This window comes from Drosophila erecta, unplaced genomic scaffold (assembly GCF_003286155.1).
Source record: "Drosophila erecta strain 14021-0224.00,06,07 unplaced genomic scaffold, DereRS2 tig00000021-arrow-pilon, whole genome shotgun sequence".
NCBI lineage: Eukaryota > Metazoa > Arthropoda > Insecta > Diptera > Drosophilidae > Drosophila > Drosophila erecta.
In genome coordinates this window covers 23,227,567-23,240,899 of record NW_020825198.1, presented here as the reverse complement: position 1 = coordinate 23,240,899, position 13,333 = coordinate 23,227,567, and the positions used below count along the sequence as shown (strand labels likewise).

At 34.0% G+C, this 13,333-nt stretch overlaps 1 protein-coding gene across 4 annotated transcripts in view; it reads left to right on the top strand.

The window, feature by feature from the left end:
* Positions 1–12,893, top strand: part of LOC6544493 (acetylcholine receptor subunit alpha-like) — a 76,918-nt gene extending 64,025 nt beyond the window's left edge. For all 4 annotated transcript variants that reach the window (XM_026976448.1, XM_001973762.3, XM_015157432.2 and 1 more), the window contains 7 exons: positions 1,096–1,211; positions 5,117–5,285; positions 5,355–5,491; positions 5,551–5,694; positions 6,668–6,787; positions 9,416–9,662; positions 12,323–12,893. In XM_026976448.1, coding sequence (XP_026832249.1) covers positions 1,096–1,211; positions 5,117–5,285; positions 5,355–5,491; positions 5,551–5,694; positions 6,668–6,787; positions 9,416–9,662; positions 12,323–12,520 — 1,131 coding nt within the window. In that variant the 3' untranslated portion in view covers positions 12,521–12,893. The remainder of the gene's footprint in view (positions 1–1,095; positions 1,212–5,116; positions 5,286–5,354; positions 5,492–5,550; positions 5,695–6,667; positions 6,788–9,415; positions 9,663–12,322) is intronic.
* The last annotated feature ends 440 nt before the right edge of the window (positions 12,894–13,333 follow it).

Below are 13,333 nucleotides of genomic sequence, written 5' to 3'. Positions count from 1 at the left end.
TAAAGATATTGCAACTTATCTAACGGGGGAAAGCTTATTGTTGCATATAATAATTTTGTACGCGCATCAGCTGTTAAAGACAGAGCCATCTATTTTAACTTCTGGTATGCAACAATAAAAATTGAATTATTATGAATGCGTATATTAATATTCAGTCGTTCAGAAAATAGGTTTTGGCGAAAAAAAATGTGGTCAAATTTCACATTGTAAAGAAAAAAGGATATAACGCGATCGATGTGCTAGAAATATTTTTGCCACTCCCACTCATCGTCAATAAACCGCAAAAAGCGGTCAAACGCACATATTTGACAAACTGTTTTTTTTACTATTTTTCTAGCCAGTTTCTATCGGTTTGCCAACAAAATGTTGAATTTCCTTACTAGCAGTCCCACTTGTTAAGTAACGGGTATCTGATAGTCGAGAAATTCGACTATAGCGTCTTCTCTCGTTTTTGTTTAATATTTCCTCAATTGAGAGTTAGAGCATCACATCAAACGCAAATAAGTTATATTATTATATAGATCAACTAAGCTTATTATAGTTTTAGGTCTTGTTATGTAGCACTTCGTTGCAGCATTTTTTAAATATAAGCAACACTGGTAACAAATGCCTAGCTTTTTGATATTACCAAATTCGCAAGCTCCTCCGTTTTCAAAAGTTTTGTTTCGGTTTCGCTTTAATAAAGTTATAAATAACAAAGTTACAAAATTTATGTTTCTTTTTCGCTTTAATTACGCCACGTGTCTATTACGTTAACTACGTACAATTTAAGCAATTGAATATAATAAGCTAATTTAGTATATCATTTTAGATATTATATTTTTATTTTAATAAAATCAAAACATTTTAACAAAAACAGATTATAATTTTATAAGCAATACAAATTCTTAAAATATTCCTGAATAAGTATTTACTGCATGTGGTATAAATTATCGTATGTGGCAAGCTTCTATTTTTTAGATATTTTTTTATTGAAAATATACACTAATAAATATTAAATTGTTTTTTTTATTATAACTGAGCATAGAAATACATTTGTAACATAAATGCATATACACACATTTACAACATTATTAATACTATAATTTATTGCAGGTTGATCTAAGGCACATGGATGAACAACAGGGCAGCAACGTTGTTGCAGTGGGTGTGGACTTATCTGAATTTTATATGTCTGTGGAATGGGACATTCTCGAAGTTCCAGCTGTAAGGTAAATAACTTTAATAACTTAAATGTTGCCCGTTAATCGTACATTTATAAGGAGAATAGCATACCTCAAAGCATTTCGAAACCAATACTTTTACTTGTTTTATATTTTACTTGTACATTTGTGGTCCGGAATAGTATTCAGCTGTCTGTTTGTTCGAAGAGACTCATAATTTAGAGCTATAGATTAATATTGGATTTGGTATTTAATCTAAACAGCCAAAAATTACTATACTACTTCTACAGCCATAGAAAAAACAATTCTCAACGATCTCGATTTTAGTATTTTAGATCTCAAAATCTAGTCAAGATCATCGTATCATGCTCAGCATACTCAGGTCGGGATCAAACCATTTTCAGGCTGCAAATTAGTATTGATAATTATACTCAGTATACTGTATATACATATATACATACTTGTATACTCATACTAACCGATCTTGGTATCCAGAAGAATCAATCTTGAGAAGAACCCATCTCGATTTCGAGACGAACCGAATACCAATCAAAAATACAAATTATTTAAATGCATCTTATTTTATATAAATGTTACATTATTTTTGTATCTTACAATTTTTTACATTAGATAATTAATCAAAAATTTAACTAATACTCTAGTACTAAATACTCTGCAAAGAAAAAACCGCATTTAATTAAATTTAATAAATTGTTGGTACATACCGTTGCTTATGCTTCTGGTGAGTCTTCTTTAAGTTAAGGTTAAGTTCATCTTGAAACCTTCGGCACCTAAAAGAATTTATTTCATTCAATTTTTATTGTTGTCAATAATCTTACATACACTTGCCAGAAAAAGTATGCGTACACACTCAATGCATAACTTTTATGTCAAAAAAGTATATTTACAAATACAAAAAGGACATAAATGATATCGACTTCATTTTTTTTTTATGTTTTAAACAGATTTATTATTAATAATATCACAAGGCTTTCGTAGCTTTAAGAACTTATTTTATAGAAATTAAAAAGCTACAAGTTCATGGGATATGGCACAAGAAAAAGTATGCTTACAAACTGAAAATGGTACTTGTAAAAGCTTATTATGCAGCACAAAGAGTGTTTGATAACTTCAATTCCACCGGATCTATTAAGTCAACACCACGTTCTGGAAGGCCCCAAAAACTGACCGATCGCGAGTAACGGGATGTTTTGAAGACTGTGATGCTGAAACCTGGAATAAGAGTTTTGAAATTGGCCAAAACATTAGACAGAAGTTTAACAAAGAATTACATGAGGATATCATTCGTAAAATTTTAAAAAAGAAACACCTACATGCCCGAATTGCACGGAAGAAACCATTAGAATCGCTAGTGAACAGAAGGAAGCGCTTAGTCTTTGCAACAAAATTTATCCAGGAGCCTCCAGCTTTCTGGAATAAAATTATTTTATATTCCGAAGATGCAGAACTTGCTCTCGTCACAAAAAAAATGTTTATTCCGTGTACCTATGTATGTACATACTTATGTGTATCGCGAATATTAAATTAAAATAACATAAAATGCGTACACTTAGTTGATTACTCGTAGCAAATAATATTGTTAGTATACATAGTTGTAAGTGTAATGCACATTTATTTATATACAGTGGCTCACAGCTTATTTCAACCAGCGTCTATCTGAAACTTCAACGGTCTGTAAAGCTGAACTAAGAATTTGATCAAAAAAATTTAAACGCAACATATTTCTTGTATGTTTCATGATATTAGTTACTAACTTATTTTCTTTTTTATTATTTCGGTAGTATTTTTAAGAAATAATAATAAAAATTTAACTTAAAACAAAGCAACAGCTTATTTCAAACCAGCTGCTTTAAAACTTTGCAATGAATGTTCCGTTACTTCTCAAAGTAGCGGTTTTTTTTCCGTCTATTTTCATGCCCTTATATTTGCTGTGCAGTCAAGTTTGATTTTATACAGTTCTCTGCAAAAGATCGTTCCAAAAAATCATTTGGTAGTATGGGTCCACGTACAACAATAGAACAGCGAGAGTTTGTATTAAAACTTTTAAAAATTGACATTCGCGGAGGAAAATTGCAGAAATGGTTTCGCTGAGTGATTCTATAGTCCAAAGCATCATTTATCGTTTCTTACGAGAAAAGGAAGGAATGCTCCCAACAACATTTTTAATCAAACGGACGAGCGCCATATCGTCCGGAAAATACGGGAAAATCCCATGTTATCGGCTCCGAAAATTGCCAACGAAATAGAAGCCGAGTTAGGAAACGATTCGGCGTGTGCTCCGTGAGCATAATTTAAATGATAGAATTGCACGGAAGAAACCATTTATAAGTGCTAAAAACATGAAGGCACGTTTAAACTTTGCTAAAAAGCATTTAAACAAGGATTCAGCTTTTTAGAACACAGTTGTATTCGCTGATGAGTCCAAGTTCAATATTTTTGGCTCAGATGGAGCATCATATGTGTGGCGAAAGTCAAATATAGAGCTCCAAGCCAAAAATTTAAAAGCCACAGTAAAGTACGGCGGTGGCAGCGTCATGGCTTGGGCCTATATGTCGGCAGCTGGACTTGGGAAGCTCGAATTTATTGAGACAACGATGGATACAATTCGATATATTTTGATATATATCCATATTTTTAAGTCAAATTTATTGGATAGTGCGGAAAAACTGGGCATACGGCACAATTTTCGCTTTTATCAACACAATGACCCAAGACATATGTAATTCAGGCATTGTGCAAACCTGGCTAGTGTGGAATTGTCCCAATTTAATGCACAGTCGCCAGACATGAATGTTATAGAGAATTTGCGGGCAATTTTAGATACAAGCTTCCGGAAACGCCAAATTTCCAATAAATCTGACCTAAGAGTAGCTTTGGTAGAGGAATGGTCTAAAATCACCCCAGAACTCACCCAAAAATTAGTAGATTCCATGCCGAAAAGGCTTAAAATGGTTATTAACAACAAGGAAGGTTACACAAAATACTAAACAAAATTGTATAGTCTTAAGCATAAGATCATATACTAATGTTACAAACTGGTTGAAATAAGCTATACAGTGGCTGTGAGCCATTACTTCTCGTTTTCGCAACTGTTTATAAATAATATATGAATAGCATTCAGAAAACTGGTTAATTCTGGGCTGAAGTTTTAAATTATATGGATGATTGATTACCAACTCTGACAACTAAATTTCTAAACCGCCCAAAACCATCACTCCCACAATTTTGAAAAATGTGATATTTTTTCGAATATATCTTGTAAAATTCTATATTTGCCACGCCCACTTTAACTCCCACAATGCGACAAAAACTGTCACGCTCACGATTTTTAAAAATGTTTTTATATTTTTTTCATTTTTGAAGATATCTCGTTAATTCCTATAGATTTGCCAAAAAACTTTTTGCCACGGTCACACTTTAAAAAAAAAAATTTTATTTTTTTCTTTTCTGATTTTATCTTGTTTTAGTTTCTAAATTCTAAATACTAAATTCTTGTTTTAGTATCGAAATTTTTCATCATGCATATGCATAGGTTTTGAAAGCGAACAACAAAACGTGCAAGCGCGTGAGAGCAAGAGAGCGAAAGAGGCAAGCGTAGATGCTCCCGCATCTTTTCTGCATAGATAACGAACGAAATTATTGCACATCTGGGGTTCCATAGAGCCTAATTTAATCTTCCAAGTACAATTAAGAAATTTAGGAACTTCTAACGGCCGCGACTTTATTGGTTATAAAGTAATATTATTCATTATACAACAGTTTTTTGATATAACAAGATTTCGATTTTAATTTGATCACAAACGGACAACAATATCATTTAGCTGTCGTTATAAAATTTGTACAATTTAATGAAAATAATAGAAAAGTAATCACAACTAAAAATAAGATTTAAGCACAAAAATTGTACTAATGACCAAATAAACATCTTGCAGGAATGAAAAGTTTTATACTTGTTGCGACGAACCATACTTGGACATCACATTTAATATAACAATGAGAAGGAAGACCCTTTTTTATACTGTTAATATAATAATTCCGTGTATGGGAATATCCTTTTTAACTGTATTGACATTTTACCTTCCATCGGATAGTGGAGAGAAGGTAATTAACAATCTATTCATATATTCCTTTTAAAATTAAAATATATATATTTTTTTTTTTTTGTTTCAGGTCACACTGTCTATTTCCATTCTTATTAGTCTCCACGTGTTCTTTCTATTGGTGGTTGAAATTATACCGCCGACGTCATTGGTTGTTCCGTTGCTGGGAAAATACCTTATATTTGCCATGATACTTGTGTCTATCAGGTAATGTTGAATTATATTGTAAATAAAAATTCAGGTAATATTTTTTAAATTCTTTAAAGTATCTGCGTGACGGTTGTTGTTTTGAACGTTCATTTTCGTTCACCTCAAACTCATAAAATGGCACCCTGGGTTAAGCGCGTCTTTATTGACTTTTTGCCAGCGTTTTTATTCATTAAAAGGCCGACGTACAACTTCGAAACAAGGTGAGAAATTATATTAAACAAATTTACAAAGATCACAAGTTATGTATAAAAAAAAAATATGAAATCTAAAATGTTGAGATTAAGCATTCAGCTTCCAGAGTCATAGACGTAGCGCAAGTTTATTTTTAAATGTTGCCACGACCACTCTAACTCCCACAAACCGCACAAAACTGTTACGCCCACACTTTTGAAAAATGTGAAATTATTTCATTTTTGAATTATTTTGTAAATTTATATAGATTTGCCAAAAAACTTATTGCTACGCCCACTCTAACGCCCACAAACCTCACATAACTCTCACGACCACACTTGAAAACAGTTTTCGAAGGTTTTTTCCATTTTCCAATTTTTACCGATATTCCAGATTTATTATTTAATTTACGTTTAATCAGCATTTATTCGTTTCCTCTGCTTCGCCACGGATGGACTTCATTGTCTTTAAAGTATGCTTGTATTTTATATTTTTAGTAGTTATGGTATCCGGGAAATCGATTAAATCTCTAAAATCTATTAATCTCTTGCCAAACTCTTTAATACTCGTTCTCTGAATTTATTAATTTTTATCTTTCCTCACAGCTTGCAATATATTATATTTTATACTAGTTTTTAATAAATATTATTATAAAAATGTGTGTATATTTATATTGTTGGTATGCCCCGTCTTTTTTGGAGAAGACAACAAAACAAATGGGAAAAGAAAAAAAAAAAAAAAAAAAAAAAACCTTTTCTTAAGCTGTTTAATATCGAAGATTCGATATCAAGTTGACATACGCTTACTATTCGAAACCCCTTTTTTTTGTCATCATTCAAACAGAGTACCGGATACATTCGAATATAATAACTTTAAAATGTTTGCTTCACCGGCTAGAATACGTAAAATTTTCAAAATCTAAATTTTCGCATTTTCTCCTGAACTTCTACTATTTACAAATAATGTTAAATTTCACAATAATTTAAATTCTTTTTTTTTCAGTAAATTACTTTTAAAGGACACACATGCTTGCTTTTATCCTTATTATTCTGCGACAAATATTGATCGACTCGTGTCTTCAGGATACAATAATGGTCTACCAAAGGAAGAATTATCGCAAAGGAAAGTATTACTTATTTGATTTTTAGTTACAGTACTGCTAGTACTATCAGTATAGTAGTATCATTACTTGTGGCATATAAAACGACTTGGTGGAGGATATTTAACTTGCGTTTACCCGTACTAATTTCCTCGCTATTGCCGAGTTCCACGACAGTAAGATACCCCCTTTCAGATCTTCATAACCCTATATTACATCTCTCTATAAATATGTGTTCTAAATGAGAAAAGTAACAGCACTGGATTGCGAAGAAATTATCGCAAATATGTTCCACATCTTGTGTTGGGTGGTTATGACTGGATGTCAAGCCCTTTTTACGTTCCGGGGATACGATACAAGACATGCCTAGCTTGGTGGATCGTAGCACTTATCACAACTTGGGTGCAACTTCGAATTCGAGAAGCATTTACCTTTAACTTACGGTGTATGATTTCAAAGGACCATATATATCCCATTTTCCCGAGATAATACCGAAAATGTTTGTGGTCAAGAAACTTTTTTTTTTATCTTCTTACTAGCTCCATAATGAGTGCTACTGCTCACTACAATATTCTTTTTATTCTTTTGCAGCATCGATCTATAATACCTTAAGCTGTTGCTGATCGCAGTATTTCTTAAACAAATATGAAGTGAAGAGAGCACCACGATCTGATACGATTTCGAATGGACTTCCAGAATTTACCGCCTCTCTTTCTAAGGAACTTATTATTGACTAAATGCACTTAACATATCTTCCAGCTATTTTGTGGTATAACTTTGGAATTCGATTTCTCCACAAAGTTCTTATCTTATCCGATAACTTACCTTGCCTATGAGCTCTAAATGTTCTTAGTTTCTTCAGACTGTCCTGATCCATTAATAGTCCTGTTCCAACTGGACTTTATCGAGCGGTATTAATTTTAATTACGTAGAACCCATCTATATGCCTAATTTATGTACGGGATGAATATTCTTCTTCGTAATAATAGTCTTCTGAAAAAATAGCCTACCCAGAAACTAGCACGGAAATTTTTTTCTACGTCTGGGCAAACGCGTTACAATATGTGACGACTTTGAAAGTTTCCAGGACAATTACACAGCAACTGTCAACGCTGCACTTTTGTGCTGAGTACAATTAGTCGTATTTTTCCTAACACGGTTTATTTTTTCGACTCATACACATGAAGGAATGTAACTGCTGGCTATCGGCAGAAGCCTTTTGACACTGGTTGGCAAGAATTTCTGCACGACAACCTCTACAGCTATTTTCATATCTTCTTCAAAGTATTTGATTGAAACTACATATATTGATGACCATTTTGGAAATTTGTACTAAACAAACAGTTAAAATTCCTGTTTGTTAGGTACAACGTTTTGAAAATGTCAATTTACATTTACTAGCTGTCCATTTCTACCGTTGGATACCGTTTATACCGTTATACATATATCACTCAAAATATTCTTGTTTAACCAGCGATAGTCGCAACACAAACGTTGTTTTCCATTCGTCTTTGATACAATTGGCTTGATAACCTTTTGGCCACGTGATTTGAATGGTATTCACGAACCTGATCGTCTACTACCTTCTGCTCAGTAAATATCGTAAGATATACGCAGAGTGTGCATGTCGACCACTTCTTCCCGGCTTGTACACATATTTCTTACGTTTTCCAACGCTACGATGTGAGTGTGCCAATGCGAAAACTCTTTGTCAGGCTAGGTAACTCCCTGACTGATATTGTGCACAGAGGATGCATCAGATCCGAATTTTTTCTGATCACTTCGATATATTCATAATCATAATCAGCAAGCAGTCTTCGCTAAACCACTTTATTCCTTCCATCTCTGCTTTATTCTGTTAATTTTCAAGTCCTATAATGTTGTATACTTATACATTAAGGAAATGGTACATTGTGCTGCTTACATTGTGATAAAACAATGCAAAACTTGGCTATACGTAAGATTTCGATTTTGTAAACGTTAAATTATAAAAATCCTCCAGGTCCGTCTTCTCTTACGCTGTCTCTTGGTGCAGACAATTGCTTTTCGCCAAATTGTTTAAATTTCCAACTCTAAAAATTCTTCTGTCATTTGTACTGCTTTCCCACCAAAACAGCTTTTTGTCCAGTCACTACGATACCAGTCACCGATACCACTTCAGATTGACAAGCTCGCTCCTGTCCAGAATTTCTATCGAGACAAGTTGCGTTACCTAAACTGCTTCGGACAATTCTTCTCTTTGATCACTGACACCTTCCCAGATCATTTTAAGCTTACTACCAAAGCTTATCCCAAAGGTTTATCTACTTTTCAACAAACAAATTAGTTAAGTGACTGTAATTGATAAATATCAATCTCTGCGCAACCGGCATACCAATGCCGATTAGTTAACTTTTTTCGGGTGACTTTTTTAAAGTTAAATACTTCAATTGTATCTGTTAAAATCAAATTTCTATATTTTTCAACAATTTTCTTGTTTTTCCACTTGTTTATTGTGAAAAATGGTTTAGTTTTAATTCCTTCAAAGAGCCACCAAATATTCTAGTCAAATATTGTTTTTTCTTTCCCAAAAATTAATATCTTTATTAATTAAATAAATTTGACTTACAGTTCGTATTCGGTAAATTGTTATCAAAATATTTTTATTTTAGCATTACGGCGAATGGACCATTTGGAGGAAGCTGTCAGGTACATGGCCCAGTGCCGCCACTCACGCATTGTAGTTCAGACGAAATAGCCGCCGTCCCCGATATGGATATAGGTTCTTTAGGGATGAAAAGTCCCATTTTAAACAATCCAGCATTTTCCCATTCCAAATGCCTTCCAAAAATTCACAAAAGCTGTTTTTGTGTGCGCTTTATAGCAGAGCATACAAAAATGCAAGAGGACTCAACTAAAGTAAGTTAAATATTATTATTTGTTAAACTGCTTACCGGTAATAAAAAGTATAAAAATAAGTAAGACTAGCAAATCACTTTAAAATGCTAAAGTCGAGCTCCCGACTATCAAATAGCCGTTACTCAGCTAGTCCCAAAAAAAATTTGGCATTTTTCGTTCGCTTACCACTAGCTGAGTAACGGGTATTTCATAGTCTAGAAACCCGACTATAGCCTTCTCTCTTGTTTTTTCTTTTTAACTTTTCCGATTACCATAAAAGCTAAATCTAAAAAAAAATCTAAAAATCAAAAAATCTAAATTCATACGGACGGACAGCCGGACATGGCCAGATAGAATCGGCTAGTGATCCTGATAAATACATACATGTTACTTACTTTTCAACAAACTAAAATACTCTACGAATATCGGGTATACTTAAGGTGCCAGTGTGTATAAAACTCCTTAGAAATGACCAGACCACTATACTTCGAAAAACTAAAATGTAGCCTCTTACGTTGCAAGCTAACTACTTTTGATAGCTTTTCCTTCCCATCCCATTTTATTGTCTTCAAAGACCTGGTTGAAAGATGAATGCTCCCTACTATAGGATCTTCGACGTGTTAATTTCCCTCCACAAAAAGGCAACAGATTTGGTTATAAGAAATTTTCGGAATCTCTAAATTTTCAAAACGATCACTTTTCACTTTCCGCATTTTTGTAGGTCAACTTTATCACCATGTCAAAACGTTTTTACAAAACGGTTTTTGAAGCTTACTTGACTTGTTAGGAAAAACTTTAAAAATAACTTTCAAACGGATGTTTTCTACTTCTAATGTTCTACATTGTCTTCAGTAAGACGGGTTTTTGTATAGCTGAATTAGTTATTATTTAATGTTGTGGAGGATACATTCACTTAAGGTATACTGTTAATAGTTGTGAGGTGAACATTCACTTGATGAAGGTGCCATTTATGAGTTGTGTTTCTTTATTCAGCCCGTGATAAGATACAGTGGGTGTCTTCTTCTCATGCGTCTTACTGTTTGACCATTGTCTTGGAGATGGACTGCCTGGGGGTTTGCGTGGTTTTCCAGCTTGCTCGCGTATTTCGCGCTCAATCTTCGCTCAATCGCGCTAGTTCGTTCGATTCCTGAGTATGGATCACCTTCTTCGTATCCCCAAAATAATGCTCATTCGAATCTGGAATCGAATATGGAATCGGTACAATGAAACGCTTAAACTTTTTTTACTGTAGTTCCCTCCCTTATTGCAATAGCTAAAAATATGCGCAGATTTATATTGTGAAAAGAGCACGCGATTGACCTTCGATTGTGTTTGATTACTGGGAAATCTACCAATTCCACCCATTTTTGTTTCAAGAGGTCTATTTTGTTGAAGTCGAGATAAATCCACATTGAAGAAGATTAAGGGATTTGGCAGCTGACTGCTATGGAGTCTCCTCTTCGGCAAGCCGGCCAAGCTAAAAATTCAACAATTTACTTGCGCTTGCAGATATGCTTCATCGAAATTAATGGTTCTGTAGTGTAATGAACTGTTCGTTGGCGCTGGTAGCAAAGTGAGTTTGTGCGTTCGTCCAACAGTAGTCGCACTCACTATCAAACCTAAATTCTTCTTTTGGGAACGCTTTTGTCGGAGGACACCAAACAAGCCAGCAGGGTGCTGGCTCTTCTCCTAATCTAAATAAAGACTTAGTCTGAATGGTACACTCATTAACTGCGGACTGTTTGGTACTGGCACTGGTCTCGGCTATCCATTCATTTCCGGTTAATTCACGGTTCTTCCTCTTTATGCTCCTGCAAGTCCGCAATGTACCGTAAGAATTCGCTTTTGGCCAGCAAGAGTCCTATTATAGCGCGACACCGATATCTTACGACCTCTATGCTTTTCTGGGTTACAATGTACATTATTACCCGGCTTACTCGACTCTTCAGCTATTGCTAACCGCTACACTCCTGCACCTAGGTTTGTGTCCTCACAAAAAAATTTTTTTTTTAATTATTTACATATACTTGCCAAATAACATATTATACCTTTTCTTTATAAAAGTAGATTTTAAACTGACACGCGAAACACGAATCGAAAAAGGGAACGATGTAATTGTTTTGTAATACCCTATTTAAGAGTTTTTCAGTTTACATTTACACTTCCAGAAGTCTAGATATTAACAAAATAAATGTTTACGGTCATGAAAAAGCACAGTTGAACGACAGTGGGCGACCGCAAACGCAAACCTTATTTGCGTGGTCACCACAGTTTTATCAGTACGGCTTATGTCAGAGGCTTCTTTGTAATCTTTTTAATTGGAGGCCTTGTTATTGGGAGCACTTGGTTACGTGGCCTTGGGTTGCCCTTTGTATATACTACTGGAAGACAGTTTGCTTCTTTTTCTCTATTACATACCTTATGGAAGGAATCCTTAATATCTTCAAATCAACCAAGATTGATCCAAATATGAAAATCGTAAGATGCGTGTCTGAATAGGACTCCAAAGCATTAAATAAAAACCTAATTTTAACTATAACTATTAAGTTTCTTTTTTTTATATAAATTATATCAAGAAATCATGATATACGTAGATGTCTCCAGTTTTAAATTATTTGTAAGACCTTAAATATGCCATAAAATTTTTAACTGTTTCCATTTTCTATTTTCATTTAAAAAAGGTTAAAGAGGATTGGAAATACGTTGCCATGGTGTTGGATAGACTTTTTTTGTGGATATTTACGTTGGCAGTTGTAGTTGGGACCGCCGGAATAATTTTACAGGCTCCTACGTTATATGACGACCGCATCCCAATTATTGAGCAAAAGGACCTGGACTTCTCGGGAACATCAGCCGGACGCTGTAGACCTCCGCAATAACATTATCATATTGGAGGAATTTAATTTAAAGCGAAGGTGTATCATATTAGTATTATATTATTATTTTAAAATACTATTTTCAGCAAGAAACCATGTTAACACACATACATATATGTTTTGAAGGCTTTAAGTAACAAGTTTAGTATTCTATATTTTCGACCACATTTAGATATTCCAATCTGTGCTATTGGGTGGTTCACTAAATACTTCGGTTTTTTTGTAAATGTAAATGAACACGTTATACACATTTATTCCTATTAGCCAGCACTTGGGATTTTATTCAAGGAATTATTTGAATCGGCATCAAGAAATTTAAGAATCAAATTTTAACATTTTAATATTAAAACAGAAATGCTGTTTTTGATGTTGCATATACGAAAGAGCGCACAATAAAACTATTCCAAAAAAGTGTTCAGCTTTTCAAATATACATACATACAACCGAAAAGCGGTTTAGTGAAAAGTTAGCTGCGAAAAAGTGCGTTACTCGAGTATACTAGATTCGTTGTAACAGCGTTGTACAGGTAGAAGAAAACTGTTTCTACCCCATAAAGTATATTAATTCTCAATCAGAACCCCTAGGCGAGACGGTCTGGCCATGTCCGTCCGTCACTCTGTTTAATGTCGAGATGTCGCAGCCCTAGTTTGTTTTAGATTCTTGCCACGCCCACTCTAACATTTCGAAACAAACTGTCTAGCTTTATCTACGTATCTTTTAGAACGAAGTCCACTGAGCGATATACAGTCGGATGTCGACTACCCCATGCAAATTACAAAAAGACTGGCCATGTCCGTATGTAGTCAGTCCGTCTAA